At 45.8% G+C, this 23,154-nt stretch overlaps 1 protein-coding gene across 1 annotated transcript in view; it reads right to left on the bottom strand.

Moving 5' to 3' along the window:
* DGAT2 (diacylglycerol O-acyltransferase 2) overlaps positions 1–21,551 on the bottom strand; it is a 35,882-nt gene extending 14,331 nt beyond the window's left edge. The window contains exons 1-5 of the mRNA XM_065414113.1: positions 21,509–21,551; positions 16,525–16,575; positions 9,187–9,306; positions 6,920–7,027; positions 5,497–5,567 (exon numbers count right to left, since the gene is read on the bottom strand). Coding sequence (XP_065270185.1) covers positions 5,497–5,567; positions 6,920–7,027; positions 9,187–9,306; positions 16,525–16,575; positions 21,509–21,551 — 393 coding nt within the window. The remainder of the gene's footprint in view (positions 1–5,496; positions 5,568–6,919; positions 7,028–9,186; positions 9,307–16,524; positions 16,576–21,508) is intronic.
* Between the last annotated feature and the right edge of the window lie 1,603 nt (positions 21,552–23,154).

A 23,154-nucleotide genomic window follows, 5' to 3' on the forward strand; every position in this document is an offset into this window, starting at 1 on the left:
AGCTTGAAGAACTCCTACTTCCAGGGCCAATCACTAAGTCGTAGCAGACATAAGCCTTACTAAGCCAACAGCTTCCTAAGCTTATTTCTGCCCCACTAACTGATGTTATTCTGCTCCCTTACATGCTAACCTCACTAAATATATTCCCTACACCTCTGGCAGCAGGTCAGTTTTGTATCCGGCATGATCTTTAACGGAAAGAGAAAAAGGACACAGGATTCATGTCTAGCTTCCTCGGCTTCCCAAGCCTTGGCCATTTCAAAATACAGTACAACCTCCACTATGTGGATCTTGCAGCACAGCCAGCCTAGTGACCAAGCCTCACTTCTCAGGGACTTACGGTACTAGAGTTTGGTCTCTTATGCCTAAAACTTCATAAGTGCTACACAAAAGAGATGCAACAACCCACAGCCATGAGTATTCCACTCAGCAGCATAGCAAACTTGGCTACAGGGATGGCCAAAACCCAATTAGAACATGACTCTGGCTGGCTTCCTTGCTAATTCACAAAAGGTTTTACCTTCCCCACCCCCCCTTTTTGGAGTTAGCCAGGTTCTCCTGTAGCGTGCTCCTGCACATTTGCAGACCCAGCTGAGTGGGCTCTTCAAGCACTGTTCATGTGTTTTAAAATTTTTGGATTTAACAGTTATTTGGATTAGAGTAGCAGCTAGCAGCACCATTGTGCTAGGCGCTGTACATACATAGCAGGAAGTAGGAGGAACCCCAGCCCTAAGGAACTTACAATCTAGAGAGACAGGATATGTAAAGAATGGGGTAAGGGGATAACACAGCAGAGGCCAAAACCAGAAGCATGGAGCTGAAATGACAGTGAAGGTCACAGAGCCATGACAAAACCGGGTGTAAAGCTGAGATCTCTGGCCTCAGTCCTGTACCTGAACCACCAGATCACACGCCCTCCATTTTATACCTTGTTTCTAGTGCCAGATACCCAGCTTAGGAATACTTCATTCATAGCACTTTGCTTATGGCAGAGATATAAGTGTGATGGTGGGATGGGCAGTAAGTGCTCCCTCCTCCCCAGGGGGATGCAAACACTTTACATGGTTATGAACTTTAAGCAGGTTTGCTTTTAAATAGAAGTGTTTAGTACTGCCGCACCTTTCACTGTTACAAAACTAACATGTTGGTAGGTTGGGTAGATCAGAGCAGCAGAGACGCAGTAGGAGAATTAAACACTGATTGTCGGCTGGAGGCAGACGTTGAAGATTACACTGTTGCTCAATGATCATGGGAAAAATTCATACGGGGCAAAGTTCTGCAGCTCAGTGTGATTTCCCCTCCCATCTCCACCTTAACTAGGCAGCACTAGGGATTCTTGGACCCCTACTATCTCCCTTGTGCACTTCACCCAGCATGTGGCTGTGCAAGGGCTGAAAAATGCAGACAGCACTGTCTCAAGGCGTATTTGCCCCCCAACATCCCTCCTCTGAACTAGCTAAAGCGATTCACAAGCCAGGGGTCAGTTTAGGGAGTCACCAGCCCGAGTAGCTGGTTTTAAAGCCATTAGCGCCCTTGCTGACAGGTTTTTAATCCTGTAGGATTTGAGCACCTTCCAGTAGGATATTTGTACTTCTACTCCCAAGCAGCCATGGGATCAAATGATGTCCTAGCTCCTGATGCTTCCCAAGCCTACATCCCTTATGTGTCGGAACTCAGCCTAGCTCCTGGCACCTTTTTATGCCTCTCTCCCTGGTTGCACGCCCCTCCCTACAGGTATAAACGCCATCTCACATGGTCATTCCTGCCTTTTAAATGCAGTCTACTGTCCGGATCAGTAGAGCGAGCTCGGCTGTCACTATTGTTCAGCCACGTGGTGACAGGCAGCCCAGTGAAGTATTTCAGTGGCAGCAGTGGGACCTAGACAAACACTGAGCAAATTTTAATCTGATTTCAGAGAATGTGATTAGAGAGTCAGAGCTGGCTCCTGCAAGCATTTTAGAAGGAGGCAGTCGCTGGCCTGGTATTACCCATATGCAGACCAGAGAGTATGGATTACACAGGAGCCATGTGTAGGACAAAGCGAACACCATAACACATTGGAGTCCTGCCATTCATGGCATGTTTAGTTGCTCAATACTTAGAGGAACTGGTCTCTGTCCCTCCAGACCCAAAGTAATCCCCCAACCAGCATCCAGCAACTCTAATACATACATCTTACATTTATATAAAGCCTACCAGCCTAAAGCTAGAGTTTGCAGAACTCCAACAGCTGATGGCTGTGCCAATTAACCCAGGTTCTAATTAGAACTTGGGATACGGACTTCTGCAGAGTACTGGTCTCAGATCACACCCACGTGCACATCTGGCTGGTTTTAAACACCGACCAATCCCTGCCTGTCCTAAGCAGGTTTTTAGGACATGGTAGTTCGCACCTTAACTCTGCCCATGCTGGCTCGTCACCGTTGCCAACACCAGCCTATCTGCTCTGATGGGAAAGTGGACACTTTCTAGGCAGTAGACCCAGGAGAGAACGGGGGGGGGGGGGGGTGTTTACCCACTCAAGTTAATCAGGCCCACTACTTATTAGCTGTTTACAACATCACGGTACGCTCCTGCCTCCGAGTTAGTAGCTATGGGTATGTCTGCACTAGCCTTGGGAACCTTTCCCACCAGTGCTCAGAGCTTCAGCTTCACTCCTAGGCTCTGCTGTTTTAAGGCCTGTCTTCCAGCCATGCTCAGAGGATGTCTAGGTGACTAAGTTTCTGGGGGCTGTGCACAGAACACAGCTCTTTTGGGAAGTGGGAATCCCCAGCCTGGGCAGCATGGAGGGAAGGACACTTGTTATCACCAGTGGAGCTAAACCGGCAGCAGTGGGAAAGGATAGCCAGGCTCCTAACATAGACAAGGCCACCAAGTACCAGGAGTACTGGAATATGGTTCTTGCTTAAAAGGTACACCTGGCTTCCAACCTCGGGAGAGAAAGGGCTAGTTGTGTTGTTGGCTGTTCCATAGCCCCCACCCTGCCTGGGGGTGGGGAGGAAGAGCTACAGAAGGCCTTACCCAGTCATGTAAGTAACAGGCATTTTTCAAACATGCTTCTAAATGTACCAGGGCCATTTGGCAGCCAAGGCACCAGACTGCCCCTGTTTGTTTCCTTACATGGGACAGCCATGGTCATTAGCTATGTGATGATGCACAGTGCTAGATAAGCAGGACTTTGTCCCCAGCTCTCTATAGGGGTGGTGGCCCCTGCATTGCCATTGAAATGGGATCCCAATGGGAAAGCTCAGGACTGCATGTAGCCACCTTACACCCTTATCACACCAGCCGGAGTGTTCAGTCTGACAGGGCTGGGTAGCATGCCTAGACCAGGCATGTGTCCTTATGGAGGGAATGAAGGCCAGAGGACGGAGATGGAGCTATGTGCCTAAGACAATAGATGGGGAATCATTTGGATACACAAGAGGGCTCAAGAGAGCCCAGGATGAGAACTACACATGCTGCAGTAGTGCAGCCTGAGTAGCTGGCATCATACCAGCATGATCCAGCAGGAGGGATCTGCAGCCAGATTTGACAGCCCTGTCTGAAGGGGTCCTGCCCATTTGTCGCTTTGGATTTTTGTAAGAGCTGTGCTTTCTGCACAAGTCAAAGAGGCAGGTGTCTGGTGCTGAGACTTCAGGGGGAGAGGACAACCCAGCCAAGACTGAATCCACAGCCAGTGGAGGACAGCCAGAAGTATTGAGCTAATTGCTTTTCCTCTGTTTAATATCCTCTTCCCCCATGCCTGCCTGCTGCATGACATTATCGGTCACAGATGTTCCGACTCTGTGCTGAATCAGTTGCTGACTTCACATTCCACTGTTTGTGCGGTTGATAAACAATGCTTATCTAGATTCACCATCTGCATGCAAGGCCCAAGGACCAGTGAAGTAGCAGTACACGCTCTCCAAGGTAGCTGCAGGGAGATGGCAAGTCAGCAGGGAGTCACTTGGTCTAAGAAATCCTAGTAGAAGCTTGTTGAACGCCTCCTATGGGGAAGACCCTGGGAGTTATTATTATTATTATTATTATTATTATAGTTACAGTTTTGACAAGTTATTGTTTGATGTGCTTAGTTTTGTAGTTATGCTTCTGATTGCTAAGGTCAGCAAGGATCACCATTCAAAAGCCAACAGACATCATCTAGTCCAAGTATAGGGGCAGCATTCTTCGATATTATTGATGTATAGTATCTGTTAGCAAATACTGGCTTTAATAGCTACCACTGCATTCCTAGAATAAGCACCTTGAACGACCTACCCTTCCTCCAACCGGCATTCTGAGAACAGACCTCTTCCCAGCTCCAAGCCCTCTAACTAGCCCTAAAGAGTCCCCAGCTGCACAGCAGGGTTACTTCCATGTATGTTTTCCCATCTCATGCACTTGCCAGTCCTTCCTCTCCTCAAGCAACCAGTCTAGTGGAGTCAGAATGATTAGCTGGGAGACGCACAGGCTAGCGGATCAGAGAGCATTTGGAAGATGAAGAGGAGAGCGATTCCACATCCAAGTCACACCCACTTCCCCAGTGCTGGAGTCCCTCCCAAATTAGCTACAAATACTTAGCAGCCTGCTCCACTTCAGCATTGGCCATTTCCAGGGGGTGCAGGTCCATTTTGTTAGAGATGGAGACCTTTAACTCCAAGACCTTTCCCCAGCTACTACCTACACATCTGCTGACTGTGCTGTGAAGTGGAATCCTGCTAATTCCAAGGTCTTGTACTGCAAAGTGGCATACAGGAAGCCTTGAATTCTTTAGTTGTAAAATGCTATGCTGTAGCTTAATGAAAACTGGCAAATCTCAACCCTGGCTACCAATAACTTGAACAGCATCTCAGGAGCCCAGAGACAGAACAGCTATTTATTGAGGCTACCACATGATCAAGCAGGTGCAATAAAAAGGATTCTTGCCCCCCTCCAAGGACTTTTTGCATATTGATAATAAAATTAAAGTTTAGACGTGATCACCCCCTGTTCCACCAGGGAGCCTTACGGGCAATGGACTAGATCTTGGTCTTAGGTAGTGTTCTATGAAATGAAGAGTACAAGCTGCAGAGGGGATAGCATTCACTTCACATGTTCTAGCTGGTGGGGAGGGGTGAACAGGAAAATCCATTGTTTATAGGATACTCTTGTACCACCAGATTTCTTCAAGGCAAACTGATGCCTTGAGTCAATGGAGTCATCTCAGAAACAAATGACATTCCAAACAGAATCGATTAGGGATGCACCAAGTTTGCAACGCAAATGACAGACTTTCAGAGAAACACACATCACATGGAGGGATCCTAAATATAGCACATTCTCCTAACGTGCTTTTTCAGTTTCAGATAAGGATAAAGTAAGGCCTGTGTACAGAACAAGAGCTGGTTTCCTCATGTCAAAGAGGTTTTTTTTGTGTGTGTTTGTTTTTCTCCACAACAACCAAGAGGTTACCACAAGACAAATCTTTAAGAGCCCTTTGTACAGTCAGGAGTAGAGCAAGAAAAGGTTATTTACCCGTACTGGAAAATAGTCTCTGAAGTATCTCCATATGGCCCAGTTTCTGACCCACTGGGATCTTCTTCCACCTTGGAAAAAAAGGGAAGAAAGTGCAGTTTGAGAATATCAGTAGCAGTGTGGAAGGTCAACACCACTGATGCCCATTAGAAGATCTCAGGACAGCACAGATGCCCTACAGCCCTGGGACGTAGAAACTTTCACAAAGCATGTTAAGGCCTCGTTTTCAGAGATATGGAGCACCTGCACCTCTCCTTGGCTTCCACACTTCTGAAGAGAGTCAGATCTCAAGCAACAACTGCATAGCAGAGTTGACAACTGAACCCAGAAGTCCCCAAGTTCCAGTGCCATGTAAACACTAGAACTGAAAACAGGGGTTTGTAGTATCAAGACCTCCATGTTTGCCATCTTTTGGCTCAGTTTCTTCCCCTGAGAAAGTCCCATTAGCTCAGCCAGGATCTTTTTGCATTGAAAGCTATGTAGAGTTAAAGTCTGGCTGAGACATTAAGTCTTTAATGCCTGGCGGTCCTAATTGCCCTCTCTGGTTACAAGAGCCCCTTTTTTCCCCCCACTAAGAAAGCTTATAAGCATGGGGAAACTGTATTCAAGTGTGTCAACTGAAGGAAGCTGATCATTCTCAACTAGTTTCCACAGAATAGTAGGTCAATATACACATCTCCCATCAGATGGGGACTCAAAATAAACCCCCTGACAACATGTGCATCACTAACCAAAGCAGCCACTTGATCTTAACTGTAAAGACTTCAACTTCCCCCTGGGCTTTTGCTAAGTCAGGTTTTAATTTGGCTTGCAAGAGTCAAACAGAGGACTTTGGAATCTTCTAAGAAAGTTTAGAGACAAGTAATTAGTCTGTGGAGCACATTGGTACAAGAGCTTAATCGGCTTTAGAGACGGGCTACACATTTATAAGGATAAGAAAATTTGCAGTCACTTCCCAGGACAACAGTTAGGCAGGATATATGGGCTAGTCTACACAGGGAAGTCAGTGTTCACCAAGCTAGGGTGTGAGTTTAAAGCGCATTAGCCACTCTGCACTAATTCCCTGTGTGGACACTCCTGCACACTAACTGTGACCTCATGTGCTTTAGCTTTGTACACTTCCAGAGTGCATTAGGCGGATGTGCACAAAGGCATACAGTAAGCACCCACACAAAGAGTTAGTGTGGAGTAAGTAGTATGCACCAGCTACTGCAGGCTGCCCCCCACCATGTACAGACAAGCCATGTTATATGGCAAGCCAACCATTAACTGACAAGAGTTCGATTCCCCACCCTCCTCCCAACACAGAAATTTCCATAATTGTCTATTATGCGGAGCCTTGCACATTCTGTGGCATATGGCATTTCCTATGTAAAGCCTCTACCACACTAAAAGGCATCATGCTACATTCTCTACGACTTACCTTTCTTTGGAGTATTCCAGTCAAACACCAGCCATGCCAAGTACAGAGCTGCAATCACCCAGCAGTCTGTACAGAGTATGTACATGAGGATGACAGTGCACGCCACACCTGGAGTTGCCAGAGGGTCAGGGAGGAGATACAAGAGGGGAAATGGCATTAAAGTCTCATTTTTGCAGAGCGGGTATCTCTATCAGCATTAACACCCCTTGACTTTTGACCCTGCCATACTTAAGGATTTTTAAACTAAATCTGATTTAGTTGTTACAGATTAGTGACATCACACTGAGACTAAGCCTTCGGTAGGGCTGAGACAAAGCTTCATCCAGAGCAGCCTACTTCAGAGCAGTTACTTCCCTGTCCCTGCCCCAGAGTCCACAGGTTCTCCCTCTACTGCAGCAGGGTCACTGGGCCTCATGGGGAGGAGATTCTGCTGCTGGTTCAATTTTCTTGTGTCACAGGTAAGACTCATACACTGGATATTCCCCAACACAAAAGTTCCTCACACACCCTTGCACTAGGCTGGGACTTGTCATATAAAAGCAGCTAGCATTGATTTTAAATTATGTGGGGGGGGGGGAGAAAAGAGAGAAGAGAGAAAAAAATCCACTGACATGTCTGGGATGAAACAAAAGGAAATTCAGCTGGAAACTCCCAACAGGCAGTCTATAGGTAGTGAACAGGAAGTATTTGACAACAGGCATGCTGATGGTGGCTCAAATCAGACTTGGTGAGATAGACAATGCAATCCAGGTGCTCCGAGAGACTAGCCAACTTTGATTTACTTTAATACTGCGATTATTAATCAAGAAAAAAAAACTAAAATGCTTCTCTTCCTCCCACTCAGAGCTCCTCTTAACTAAGCAGGTATTAAAGCAGGAAGGAAAAGTCTTTGCAGCCGATATGACAGGCACACAAGTGTCACCTATAAGACGGCTAGCTGGAAGCACTCCCCAACAATCAGTTCTACTGGACTGGAATCTCCAGAGAAGAGTCACATTGCAAGAGATCATTAAAAATTAGACTGAACAAAGCTTGGAATATATGGTAAGAAGCAGCCCATCAGTGCTAAGGAGATTGGAAAGACCCATGATTCTATATTCTTAGAGCGTGGTTTTCTACTTTGAAGGACCGTTCTCTGGAATGTTTATCATACCAGGCCTTTTGCTCTTCCTGAGCATCCTTTAGGTTTTCTTTAGCAAGGGCTAAAGAGTGTCGGAGGGTGTTTTGTAGGTTGCTTACAAAGTCTAGAATGTTAGTTCCTGGAGAAGGCGTAATGCATCCGAAGAAGTGGGTTGTAGCCCACGAAAGCTTATGCTCTAATAAATTTGTTAGTCTCTAAGGTGCCACAAGTACTCCTGTTATTTTTGCGGATACAGACTAACATGGCTGCTACTCTGAAACCTGTCACTAGAAATGCAGACTGGATACTTTTTTCAACTACATTTGGAGCATTCATGGCAAGACATACGTTATCTGTGATAGAAAAGGCCTAAAGATTTGATGGAAAAAGCCTAAAGGCCTAAGTAGAATTAAGGATATGCATTTAACCATGTATTTAATCATGTTAGCTATTTCCCAATCAATTTAATTGGCTCACTTGGCTCACAAGTATATGCAGCTGCTTCCCCATATCTCCTCAAGGTTTTTAGTGCAAAGGGTCAGCAAATGTACCTTGTTTTCCCTTCGAAATGACAAATGTATCCGCCACAGATGTCTCTTGTATCCCCCTCCCCAAAAGTAATATATGTATCTTGTGTACCCTATTACCTATCCATACGTCAGCGTAATGACGCAAAAGGATGAAGGCTAAGTTGTTTGTTACTGATTATAAAAAGGGCCTGTTCGGCCATGTAAGGTGTGTCTCTCCTCTGGCATGAGCCGATGAGAGCGCCCGCTCAGCTGATCGATCAATAAAGAACTTGGTACCCGTCTTCCTGTCTCTCCGTGCCTCCTTGGTGTAATTGGGTAAGCTCCGGGGAGAACGGGCCCTATTTGGCCAACATCTGCAGAGCACAGACTGTACAGAAGGAAGGATTTTAAAAGAGATCTGCATCTTTGTGCTCCAATACCTACAGATCAGCCCTGCTTACATGTGTGTAGTAATCCTTCCTATGTGTTCTGTTTATCTAGCAATAGTAACACCCTGTTCTTAAGCAACAGAGGGAGACCTAACAAGTTTTACCTTAGCTGTTAATGACCATGATTTGATTTCTGCCAGGACAGTTTTAATCAAGAACCTTCATTTTCAAATGAAAGTTATTTCTTACCCATGACGAGGAAAGTAAGGACCCATTGCAGCACAGAGATAATCTGAAGTTGCTTCTCTACTTTGGACTTGGACAACCAGGATAAATCCTGCAGAGCAGAGAGAATGCTTGACCCAGTACCTAAGAACAGAAAAATAAAGATAAAAATTACTCTGTACATCCATTTAGAACAAAGCCTCATTTGAAGTGAAAAATAGAAGGCAGAGACCATTGAGTTCTACGCTGTATTACAGAAATCACTTCTACTTTAAGATGACTAAACAGGATTTATGTAGTTTACATTAGTCTCTTGGATGTCATCTCATTAAGGAAAAAAAGCCTGAAGGGGAAATCGGTTATTCTATAACTAACCAGAGCTGTTCTATAAATGCTTGCCATGCCTGTTACAAAGCAGCACAAATCCTCTTCAGTGCTCCCAAGTGCAGTAACATGGAGCATACAACCAAAAACCTCTGTAATCAACGTTACAACTCCAAGTGTCCTTTCAGCCTCCCTAGTACTTTGAAGCTTACGTTACAAGCCAGCGATGGTCACACTGCAAAGTGTATTAACACATCTAGGGGTTTGCCGCAGGAATCTTTTCCATACCCGACTGCCAATTGCTGGGACACTCTGAGGCCAAAGGCAACTTGCTCAGTTTCGCCAGTTTACAACTTGGGAAAAAACTAATCATTTGTAATCCTATGCTAGATCAAGCCATTGAGAAGTATTCTTAAAGAGACAGTGTCAACTTCATGTTTGCAAACAGGCCAATAAACCAGACCACAAAAAGCAAACAATTGCACTACATTAATCACCATCATTCAGAGACACTTCCAGATTTTTTGCACATTAAAGTTGTTTGTTATTTACAAGTAGATTTTTGACTCTAAGCAGACAACTGGAAAGTTACACATTTACAGATCCATCAAGACAGGAAATTCCAAGTGTAAAGGAATTTGGCTTCTGGTTAACCATTCACAACAAGCTTTTAAAGTGTATACTATGTTATTTGTCAGCGTTCAAATCTTTTGCTTGCAGTAAGTACCAACAGGTCTACAAAGCACTGACCAGGAGTGTAAAAGCTGCAGAAGTCAGTGACAGATGACTGGTAGAGTATGAACTTAGGGGAGAGTTCTACACTACAGCAACATGTGCATGCTTTAACCCAGGGGTAGGCAACCTATGGCACGCGTGCCAAAGGCAGCACACGAGCGGATTTTCAGTGGCACTCTCACTGCCTGGGTCCGGGGGGGGGGGGGGGGGGGACTCTGCATTTTAATTTAATTTTAAATGAAGCTTCTTAAACATTTTAAAAACCTTATTTACTTTACATACAACAATAGTTTCGTTATAGATTATAGACTTATAGAAAGACCTTCTAAAAATGTTAAAATGTATTACTGGCACGCGAAACCTTAAATTAGAGTGAATAAATGAAGACTTGGCACACCACTTCTGAAAGGTTGTTGACCCCTGCTTTAACCAAACATCAAGTCCTGATTAGTTTAGAAGATAAATGTGGCATGAACAAGTGACAAGAAATATACTGCTAACTACTTCATAGCAGATTTAAACTAAAAAAGAACTGGATAAATTCATGGTGGTTATGTCCATTAATGGCTATTAGCCAGGATGGGTAAGGAATGGTGTCCCTAACCTCTGTCAGAGGGTGGAGATGGATGGCAGGAGAGAGATCACTTGATCATTGCCTGTTAGGTTCACTCCCTCTGGGGCACCTGGCATTGGCCACTGTCAGTAGACAGGATACTGGGCTAGATGGACCTTTGGTCTGACCCGGTACGGCCTCTCTTATGTTCTTATAAAGCTAGCTGTTCATGGCTCGCCGAGCAGCCTCTAGACTGAAGGAATACACTTGCAGGTACTAGCTTTAATACGATTTCTATAAAAAAAATGTCCTGTTTGTTTCACTAGAAGCTTGAGATGTAGCCTTACAATTAGTTTGATTTAAACCACAAGTACTATACGCCAATGTTAGCTAGAAGCCAGTGTTAATGCATAAGTCCAAGCACAAGCATCTTTAAGTTTTCCTTTGAAATGAGCCATGCAATGTTATGTGAAGTCAGATTCCATAAGAGGTGAGAAGTGTGTTTGGTGGCACTGAACTATTCCATAGGGAGAACTAGTATGAGAGTTAGTAATTGGATAGGTAGCTTTCCTCCTTTGGCAGGTCACTGGCCTGAATCTAGCTCACGATGGCCATAAGGCAGACAAGCACTCTGACAGCTTGTGAGAGGAGCCTCCATTCAGTTCCTTAAGGATATGTTAGTTCACAGTCTGTACTAATTGGTCCCCTTGCTGGCAGTCCCAGCAGAGGCATTAAGGACTGAATGAGTATTAAGGCACAGAGGAACAGCACAGGGAAGGCCATGGGGATGAAGTCTAGACTTCAGACCCCTCATTATCCAAGACCTGTGGGGATCTCCCAATTTACTGGGAGCGGTGTCTAGAAAGACGTGTGTGTGTGGACAGAACTCAACAGAAGTGTCATTGTCAGGGCAATAGGCATACAACTTTGTAACATCACATATTTACTGTCTAGAAGTATATCTACTGTCTAGGACACACCCCAGCTAGACAAGCCCTGCCCCACACAGGGCACTTGTCTCATAGTACTGGGAGGCCACAGAACCCTCCAGGCTCTTCCTCCTCCTCCCCCCTCCGCAGCTGGCACTGGGGGACAGGATCTCTGCAGGCATCAGGAGCAAGGAAACGAAGCCCCTTGCTCAGTTATGGAGCATGTGCTCCAGCATCACGGGGGCTGTGAAGATGCCACTAAGGAGTCAATGGCACTTCCCAGGGACTGAGGAAGTCCTAAATGGGTCTCTTCTCCCTCCCCAGCCCAAATGAAGTAGGCATCTGTAGCGCCTCCCATTATTTGTGTTACAGCAGCACCCAGGTTCCAGTCAGGACCCCACTGAGGTAGGTGGTGTGCAACTAGTGGAACAGAGGTTACCACAGGTCACCCAACAGGTCAGTGATTGAGCTGGCAATAGACTCCCAGTTCAGTGCACTGTCCACTGGAGCACCTCTCCTCTGGATGGTCCACCCAGCAAATCCTCTTCAGCCCACATGACTGAGGAGGGTGACACTGCTTTGTGGGGGAAGGATTCACCCCACCCACCTCCTTTTGAGGTCATTACTAGACAAATCGGAGGGAATCCTTGTGCTGGAATGTGACCAATCTAGTGTGAGCGTGCAGACCTTCTAGGAGTAACAGTAAACACACTGCCACTGTCACACTTGAGGGGGCTCCCCGGCACTTACAAGTCACATGCAAATACAGTCAGATGCAGGTCCAACTTTGGAGGACAGAAGTTGCAAGTAGCTAACCAGAGACATTGCAAGCATACTAGACAGGACATTAGAGGCAGCATAAGAGAAGGGAAGCAAGTGTCGCCTGTCTGAAGTGCACTATTTAGAGGGATGTCAGTTTTGTAGTAGTTAGGTTTAATTGAGAAGTTAATGCATTCAAAGTAGTTTCCAGTACAAAATTGGACCCCAAATCCAACAGAACGTGGCAGGGTTTTAGAACTGCATTTTTACGTTCTCTCCCTGTTGCTGTCAAAGACTCTCAGCTTCTCCTTGTTTTGAGGAGCTGGCCAGTGCATTTGATGAAGAGGTGTGTAGGGGGAGGGATAGCTCAGTGGTTTGAGCATTAGCCTGCTAAACCCAGGGTTGATCCTTGAGGGGGCCATTTAGAGATTTGGGGCAAAAATCTGTCTGGGGATTGGTCCTGCTTTGAGCAGGGGTTGGACTAGATGACCTCCTGAGATCCCTTCCAACCCTGATATTCTATATTAAACAAACTGAAAGTACCTTGGAGTAATTTCAGCTGCTGTGAGTAAGGCTAGTCAGTAAGATATTCAAAGAGAAGTGCAGTGCCCTTTAAAGATACAAGACTCCCAGCTACTATTGGGCAGTGGGGAAGGTTACCAGCAACTCTGCAGTAATCCTTAATTACTTTGTGCCCCCTTACTATTTTAGTTATAAAGTCAGTTTGAAAAAGAGGCAGTACAGTTCTGGGAGGTAGATGCTAATTCTAGACTCTGCTCCAACAATGACAGTGTCTTTCAACATGTTATTTAACCTCCCTTCCCCCCAAATCTTGCTTATCTTGCATGTGATCCTGCTTCCATTTAAGTCAATAAGAAAAACTCTATTGATGCAAGTGGGAGCTGTACGGGGTTTCTGTCTACAGAAGTGGGAAAATACTTACCTGATGTAATGGCATTGCAAAAATATTTGTAAAAGAGCCTCTAGCAGTAACATCAGTATGGTTGGTTTCTTGTATTATAGTTGAGACGCAAGACATTCATCTCACTTGTGATGTTAGCAATACCAAACCCTAGAAGAAAGTTAACCGTAAGGAATATCTGCATGTTTATCAGCTTGAAGGGAATTCCATTAAGCCTGCCTAGCAACCTGTCCTCCCAAGAGGAGGGGGAACTTTCCTAACTGGGGATAAACAGACAGGTGTTCGAGTGGACGCATCCAAAGTAGGAACCAGCCCTCCGTCCGAAAAGGAGGCTGAACAGTACAAGATTAGCATCTGCTGAATTGTAACTGAAGTCTGTAAAGGAATTCAATAAATTGCAGGCATTTAGAAGTGAGGCAGAGTGACTGCTATGCAAATTTAGTATTGCAGTACATAAAATTAGGGGAAGGATCTTCCTTTGGTAGCAGTTACCTAAAACAGATAGTGCTAGTCGCACTGCTTCTCAGGACGGGTTTTGTTTTAGCTTGCTAAAGAGAGATAATTGCAACACAATCAAAGAGATCAAGGCAGCAAAAGTATTTAACTTCTTAGCCTTGTAAGATAATTGGGGGAAAAAAGTGTGTGTGGGGGTGTCTTTATAAGTCAAATGAATTGTGGAATTGCAAGCCAGGCTACTCCACTGCCCTCCACAGTAGCCATATTGTGTCAGAGGATATTTTGTTGAATCCTTTAAACCAAAGGCATCTTCAAGTCTGACAAGAGAAGATTCTACACCTGCAAACAATGAAGGACCTGGCATTAGGGTATACCTTATATCATCCAGCAAGGTCCACCAGGAGCGTGGCTGCTGGCAAATCCAGATCTAGGAGAATTCCTACTGTTGTGGTTTTTGCAAAAGCCAAGCTGCCTTAGTGTAAGCCTTAACAGAAGGCCTGCAAGGTACAACTAGAATAGCCCCTCTGCAATAATCAGAGTGGTACAGACCAATCTTGTCCAGCATCCTGCCTCCAAAATTGCTGGAGGGGAAGACCTAGCATACAGCCAGTTGTACAATACCTTACCCTGTGGGACAGTTTCCTCCTAGAGACAGCCAGCAATTAGTTTATACCAAAAGCATGAAAACCTAATCCTTTTAATTTTATCATAGTATATACTTGCAGGTGCTGCTATTCAGAGGTATGTTTAATTACTTGGAGTGGGTCCCTATCCTTTTCTTTCTCCTGAACCAAGCACCTGTTTAATCCCGTTAGACTTGTTCTTCAGCATTTCTTGAATGCTATAAGCAGATGGGCTATTTACTCTACTGACAACCCCTAATATTGGGTATTGCTGATTGGCAATATGCTACCACCCACACACCCATGCTTGAAACTGCACTATGCATCACGTATGCTATGATTTGCTGCTTCACTGTGAAGCGATACATACTCCAGAGCAAATGAGCTATTTATCAGAAGGAGATTTAACAGGTCGCTAAGTGTTTGGTTTTCAGAAAGTGACTCAATTACAAACATTAATCCAACAAAATAAAAACCTATTATGAAGTGTTTACCAGAAGTAATTCAGAGAGCTTTTCAAGAGGGATTACTTTGAAGCTGAACTGTAAACTCAAGTTTGTGCTGAACGCTTAGCCAGCTTTTTGGCATGGAAAGTTTTAGATTACTTATTTAGAATTCTGACTTAGTACTTTCCAGTCCATTAGTGTGGGACAGAATGATGTATTCTGGGATATCCAAGATACTGCATCCCCTTTCCATTTCTCAAAGAAAATGAGACTGGTTCTATTTAAACACCCATGGTTAGCCCATTTATGAGGGGAAGCAAAGATGATATGGACTGACCTGGTCTTTGATCACCATTTACATTAATCTCTTCCCTGGGTCCAAAGTTTAATCCTGCAAAAACTGGAGCTTCCATCGTCTACTGAAGCAGTAATAAGACAGTTAGTAACTGTTCTTTGGTCCCATTCGCTATCTGCTCCACTTTGGAATGTTTACTGGCTGCGGTTATGGCCACCCATTCCAGAACACCATTCCAGGAATGGCACAATCTCCTAGCCAATAATATGGAGCACATTCTTAGCGATCATGCCTAGCAGGCAGAGCTCTTTGAGGCGACAGGGTCAGGATACTGAACTACACCACTGCCCATGCCCAACTGCAGGAACAATTGAATCACTTCTCTACATCACCTAGCACTTTGGAAATTACCTGGGCCACAAGAGGGTTCCAGCATTTTTCTTGAGGGCACAAAAATTAGGTGCATCTGCCTTGCTTTATCTTGAAAGTTTTGCAGAAAAACAATCAGGCACCTGTTTGCAGTTAAGGAACCACACTACCTCCAAAACCCCCTCCAGTGCTTGTCAACTTGAAGGATAATTAGAGAGGAAGAACAGATTCCCTTCAGGCTTCAATATGTATGCAGTAGATGATTCTCTAAAGATCACATGAGGCTCAAAGACCCCCCCCCCCCCAGCCCCCATGACAGTAAATCAGAAGGACTAGGGAGAGCACCACCAGTAGCACTGAGCTCAGTATTCATAGGTACTTATGGATAGATTTTTACACCATTTTTCCACCCCATCCTTTTCTCCTCTGGCAAGTTCCATGAGATTGGATATTCTAATTCAGCCTGAGCTTGAATAGCAGTTATACAGCCACTGATCCTCTGTGGCAGGTTGCCCATTTCTAAGCGTCTGAAAGATAGTTCATAATCCTGCTGGAAGGCTGTGCTGGACTACAGTCTACAACTGGCATAGCCTTCATACGGAATTCCCTTGGCAAGAAGGATCCAAAGAGCTTTGGAGAGTAGATATGTTGCAATATTGCCTCAAGTACTGCATGCTGCTCAGACCTGGAAACAGACTGGTAGATCTTAAAGATTTCCTGAATAGTAGCATCCTGTAAAGAAGCAGATACTGAAGAGAGTGGTGATGGAGAGTTATTCCTTTAAGTGGAGGCAAACAATAGTAAGGACAGCCACATAAAGGAACTCCAGTGGCATTACTGATTGTTTGAGAGGAACAGGTAAAAAAAATCTCAAATGATCTAGGATACGGAGTTGGTTGTGCTTTTTTGCCAGGCTTCATCACTGCCCTCTTCAGTCAAATCAACACTCACCTATTCTGGTTCCTACTACAGCCTCTTCCCATTCGCACTTGGTACCTGAAACTACAAGCAGAACAGCTGTTGATCCTTAAGCCTTGTCCTATAGTGAATTTTAAGCCACCAGTGCAAACTCTAGTGAAGACACTATTTACAATAGTGCATTTTCATTTGTACTAGTGCAGGGGTTCTCAAACTGGGGGTCAGGACCCCTCAGGGGGTCACAAAGTTATTACATGGGGGGTCACAAGCGGTCAGCCTCTACCCCAAACCCTGCTTTGCATCCAGCATTGATAATGGTGCTAAATAGATTAGCAAGTGTTTTTAATTTATTGGGGGGGGGTCACACTCAGAGGCTTGCTATGTGAAAGGGGTCACCAGTACAAAAGTTTGAGAACTACTGTAGTAGTGCATCTTATCCTGGTGCTGAACCTGGGTAAACTGCACTAGTGTAAATACCTGTATGTCTTTTACATTGGTGCCCTTACAGAACAGACTGCCCCAAGCAGAATTTATACCCAAAATAAGGGAGAGGAGCCAGAGACTCCACAAAACAAAAAACTGATAGATTTATGCAGATCACAGCTATTTTACAGGTTTCAGTTTTAGCTCTGAACAGGTTCAACCCAGCAGCAGCCAGTGCTAAAAGCCAGAGAATTACTATAGGAAGAAAGGGCTGCTGGAGGAAACAGCAGTAAGCAGGGCCAGATTAGCCTATAGTGCCTGGTGGCAAATGTCCAGGGCCTGGATCTAGAATGAAACCTTGCCCAGGCCAACTAAGCTTTGCTAGGCATTGCACAAACACCTAGTGAGAGACAGTTCTTGCCCTCACAAGGCTACGATCTAGATTGACAAAGTCAGGGGATAAGAGGGAACCAGAGGCAGACAGGTGAAGTGATTTGCCCAGTGTCACACAGCAGATCAGTGGCAAAACTGGGAAATATAATCCAGGACTCCTGACTACCAGCTCAGTGCACTATCCACTAAGTCACACTGCCTCTAAGTTCCCTGCCAGGTGAATCCCACCGAACAGTTTCTGTAAGAGACAAAACTCATTCCAGTGGTACAGGAGGAATCACAAGGTTCCACAGCTTTTCCCTGGGTGGGGCCCTTCTTGTTTTTACAGACAGGTTTTTAAAATCACACACACACACCCACCAGCAGGGCCGGCTCTACCATTTTTGCCACCCCAAGAAAAAAAAAACAACCTGCTCGGACTGCCGCCCGAACTGCCAAAGCAGCAAAAAAAAAAAAAAAAAAGCCACCCGGACTGTGCTGCCCCAAGAATGGATGGAATGCCACCCCTTAGCATGTGCCGCCCCAGGTACGTGCTTCCTCCACTGGTGCCTGGAGCCGGCCCTGGGTATCAGTCACTTCTGACAAATTACAGAGCTGTGAACAGCTTGCAAGCCTAGAAAGTGGTGACATTTCATTAACTTGCACCATGAAGGAAGCTGCACTTACCAAGGCAATACCTTCCTTCCAAGGTGAACAAGTCACACTTGTAGAAGAACGAGGAGTACTTGTGGCACCTTAGAGACTAACACATTTATTTGGGCATAAGCTCAATTACAGACCTAAAAGTCACAATACTCCAGCAAAAAAAAAAAAAAAAAAATCTTCAAAAACAGACTCCAATGAGAAACTGCTGAATTGGAATTAATTTGCAAACTGGACACCATTAAATTAGGCTTGAATAAAGACTGGGAGTGGGTGGGTGATTACACAAAGTAAAACTATTTCCCCATGCTAATTTTTCCCCTACTGTTACACCTTCTTGTCAATGGTTGAAATGGGCCATCCGGATTATCACTACAAAAGTTTTTTCCTCCTGCTGATAATATCCCACCTTAATTGATTAGTCTCATTATAGCTGGTATGGCAACACCCATTTTTTCATGTTCTCTGCGTGTGTGTGCGCATGCATATATATATATATATATATATATATATATATACACACACACACACACACACACACACACACACACACACACACAGAACATGAAAAAATGGGTGTTGCCATACCAGCTATAATATATATATCTTCCTATTGTATTTTCCACTGCATGCATCTGATGAAGTGCGTTTTAGCCCACAAAAGCTTATGCCCAAATAAATTTGTTAGTCTCTAAAGTGCCACAAGTACTCCTGTTCTTTTTGCTGATACAAACTAACATGGCTACCACTCTGAAACTTGTAGAAGAGAATTTGCAAATGCATCAGTGCAGGCCTGAAGGGAAACGGACCTGAGTGGAGAATTAAGACAGCTTTCCATCTCTACATCAGATTCTTTTGAGTTAAGGCCAACTACACTGTACATAAACCACAGGTCACTTTAAGATATGCACATGCCCTAAATACATTATTAACATATTGGCTCAGAATGGGCCTCACAAAGGAGGTGCCATTGTGGTCTATCAGGTCAGTGATACATATTTGATGCCTTCCATGAATGATTTAGTCTTTTCTTAACAGAGTAAGTCAAGTACAAAAGTGGAGTATTGCAGTTTACACTGCACTGTCAGCTCATGTCACAGGCTCTCATCTCCAAATGGCACCTAGGAAAAAATCTCTGCTTTTGTCAGTTTACCACAACTTCTTGGTTTTATTTATTAAGGGCCAGTAGTGTTCTCAGTGCTGACCAGGACAGCAAAATACAGTCTCTTTTCCAAGATCCTGCAATCAGAACTACTCACACAGAGCCCTGTATAGGTGTGGACGCCTCCTGATTCCATACTGGAGTAACCCACACACCTCCTGGGTGTGGTGCTCTGTCCTCTCTAGTGGCACTGAGACGACTTAGAATTAATGAGTCTGCTACAGCCTTAGCTAAGAGCCATGGGGCTTTTAGCTCATGCTGTAGAGGCGCATGCATTTAGCTCCAGAGATCCCAGGTTCGATCCTGCCCACGGACTAGCAGGGACTGTCAGTGTTACACAGGCATCCACATCAAAGCTATTTGCAGGATTGGAGCCCAAAAGACATGGAAGACCAGAAATCCAAACACAAGGACAACAGTGGAGGGAGTGCATGCTAGTGGCACTGGAATAGAAGTCAGAGTGCCCCCCCCCCCCAGCTTTGCTGGTTGGCAAACCCTGCCTGGACAGGTCACTTTACCTCAGGGCCGCTATGTCCTTTCCCACCATTTGTCCAATGTCTACTCAGTTCTTCAGAGCAGGAGCTGTCTCAACAGGTACATGTACAACACAATGGGGTCTCCAGGCCGCACTGTGTTACAGATCATCAAGTGTGGGTGATTTTTAAAGTTTCAGTTTATCAAAGTTATGTAAAACTTTACTTGTGTGTAAGCCCCGCACCACTGCTAAAAGACCAGCAAACCGGTTTCTCTAAAGGGTAGAGAACAGGCTCTGAAGCATAAACATTTGCACTTGCTAAGTTTATTGCTGCTGTACATTCGGAGGCCTTGTTTACTGACACCCAAGGCAGCTGTAACACAAGCTTCCTCACATCGCCCGTCCAGTGACCTCAACCTGAGGTAAAGGTTCAACCCTCCCTAGATGGAGTGTTCAGTATCTATAAAGCAGATAGTTTGTCAAGCTAGAAGTCTCCTTCAGGTCTGTCTCCTCACCACAGCCGAGAACCACCAACCCAATTTCACTACGGAAATGGGAGGAGAGTTTTGTATTGGTGGGTAGAGGTGAAAGGAAGTCTTAGCCACTAACCCATGCTGCCCTGGATAAAAGCCTATTTTTAAACTTAATCTTTAAGATGTTTTAGGGAGACGGACATCAGTCACTTCTTTCCAGCTTCTTCCTACTGCCACAAGTATAGGAAAAGTAGCATTTAAGAAACTAAATTAAGTTTTCACAGCTAGTTTCCAATGAAATGGTTATTTGCAGCCGCAAGGCTGATAATAAAAGCTATTACATTCCTCTTCCCCTCGCACACAAAAACCCATGTGTTGTTAAGAAAATGAGACCCTCAGGGGCACTGTGTCAGGAACACATCAAACCCAAAAAGAGACACTTGTCACAGGCGGAGGCATCAGAGCCTGATAAACGCAGCAGTTTTTCCAAGGCTGGCTGAAGAGTAGACCCCCCAAACAGACCCTTGTGGAAGCCTCCCAAAGCTACAAACAAGGTATTTTTCCTTTCCTTAAGACAGTGGCTCTCAACCTTTCCAGACTACTGTGCCCCTTTCAGGAATCTGCTTTGTCTTGCGTGCCCCTAAGTTTCACCTCACTTAAAAACTTACTTGCTTACAAAATCAGACATAAAAAACCACAAAAAAGTGTCACAGCCACACTATTTCTGAAAAATGGCCAACTTGATCATGCTGTCTGTATGACATTTCAGTGCGTCCTGACTCCGCTAGTGCTTTTTATGTAGCTTGTTGTAAAACTAGGCAAGTATCTAGAGGCGGTGTGCCCCCTGGAAGACCTCTGTGTACCCCCAGGGGTACCGCATACCCCAGGTTGAAAACCACCAACTTAAGATACAGCCACACTGCTACTGGGGGAGAGGGAGATGGCAGATGTAGCCTCACAACATACAGCTCTACGGTTCTAGCCCCAACAGCCCTCCCAACATGAAAAGCCAAGCAGCCAGCACGCACCTGCCACAGAGTCATGCTACAAACACCCCTGCAGCAGGCATGTTATTCAGTCACACAATCAACAGGCAGGAAAGCAACCCCCCACCGCAGGGGATGTGTGGGCAGGGGGCATAGAATGCCTAATGCAGCAGCCAGCCCGCTCCAGACTTTGCGCCCCAACGCCTCATTTTGCAAAACGCCCCTCAGCTCCCCTCACCCCCAGACTGCAGCTCCGTGCCTGCAGAAGGAGCATCATGCCGGCCCCTTTGCCCCATGCAAAGCCTAGGGGGGTGGGACACCCAGGAGCTGAGACCGGCCCAATTCATCGGCCTGGGAGGAAGGCGCTGGGTCGGCCGCGCAGAGGCTCGCCCGCGGCTGGTCCATATAGAGGTATATGGCCCTGCGAGGCTTGGGGACCGGCCGCTAGGAAGGCTGCGGTTACCTCGCAAGACGCCCGAGTAGGCGGCGATGATGGTCTTCATCATGGCTCAGCGTCGGCGCCCCCCAGGCAGGTCCATAACGCGGGGCGCCGGGGCAAGGGCGTCCGTGGGAGGCAGAGTCCGGCCCGCTGTACTGACCCAGCCAGCGCCCTGCACAGCCCGGCCGGCCGCGCCGCGCTCCTTTATATCGGCCGGCCGGGAGGGAGGGGGCGCGCAGGCGCCCTGCCTGCCTGCCTCTCCCTCGGGGATTGTGATGCAGCTGCCAGCCAGCGGTGTGTGTGTGTGTGTGTGTGTGAGAGAGAGAGAGAGATGAGAGCTGGAGGGAGGGGGAGTTTGCTCCAGAGGGAGCTTTATGAAAATAGATATTTTGATAAATGATGTTGCAAGGGGGGGGGGGGTGATTTCAGTGGCAATGTCTTGCAAGCGAAAGGAAATGCTCTTCCACCCCCCCACCCCGAGTCCCCAGTGGTAGGTGCGTGGAGCCGGCGGAATGGCCGTGCGCGGCGCTTGGTGCCACGCGAACCGCAGGCAAGTTTCATGGGCTTCCCCTTCCCCCTGCTGCGCGCGCCCCGGGGACTGGCCCAAATGCAGGGACTGGGCAGCAGGAGTCCGACGCGTGGGTTTCCTTCCTGCCCCTGCTGCTGACCCGTTGCGTGGCCCCCGTTGTGCAGAGCGAACTGTTGCTGTATAGATCGAACAACACCGGTGTGACTTTGCACTAGCTTCTTATTGTGCCTTGGTTTAATTTACTATGTCATGGGGGGAACAGCACCTGCCTCGTGTGAGAGCTGTGCAGTATTATTTATCATTTGTATTATTACTGCAGTATCATAGGCGCTCAAGTCCTGGGCCAGGAACCTATTGTGCCAGGCGCTGTATAATGTGTTTCATAGATTTCATAGATTCTAGGACTGGAAGGGACCTCGAGAGGTCATCGAGTCCAGTCCCCTGCCCGCATGGCAGGACCAAATACTGTCTAGACCATCCCTGATAGACATTTATCTAACCTACTCTTAAATAGCTCCAGAGATGGAGATTCCACAACCTCCCTAGGCAATTTATTCCAGTGTTTAACCACCCTGACAGTTAGGAACTTTTTCCTAATGTCCAACCTAGACCTCCCTTGCTGCAGTTTAAGCCCCTTGCTTCTTGTTCTATCCTTGGAGGCTAAGGTGAACAAGTTTTCTCCCTCCTCCTTATGACACCCTTTTAGATACCTGAAAACTGCTATCATGTCCCCTCTCAGTCTTCTCTTTTCCAAACTAAACAAACACAATTCTTTCAGCCTTCCTTCATAGGTCATGTTCTCAAGACCTTTAATCATTCTTGTTGCTCTTCTCTGGACCTTTCCAATTTCTCCACATCTTTCTTGAAATGCGGTGCCCAGAACTGGACACAATACTCTAGCTGAGGCCTAACCAGCACAGAGTAGAGTGGAAGAATGACTTCTCGTGTCTTGCTCACAACACACCTGTTAATACATCCCAGAATCATGTTTGCTTTTTTTGCAACAGCATCACACTGTTGACTCATATTTAGCTTGTGGTCCACTATAACCCCTAGATCCCTTTCTGCCGTACTCCTTCCTAGACAGTCTCTTCCCATTCTGTATGTGTGAAACTGATTTTTTCTTCCTAAGTGGAGCACT

This window comes from Emys orbicularis, chromosome 1, assembly GCF_028017835.1.
Source record: "Emys orbicularis isolate rEmyOrb1 chromosome 1, rEmyOrb1.hap1, whole genome shotgun sequence".
NCBI classification, from domain to species: Eukaryota; Metazoa; Chordata; order Testudines; family Emydidae; genus Emys; species Emys orbicularis.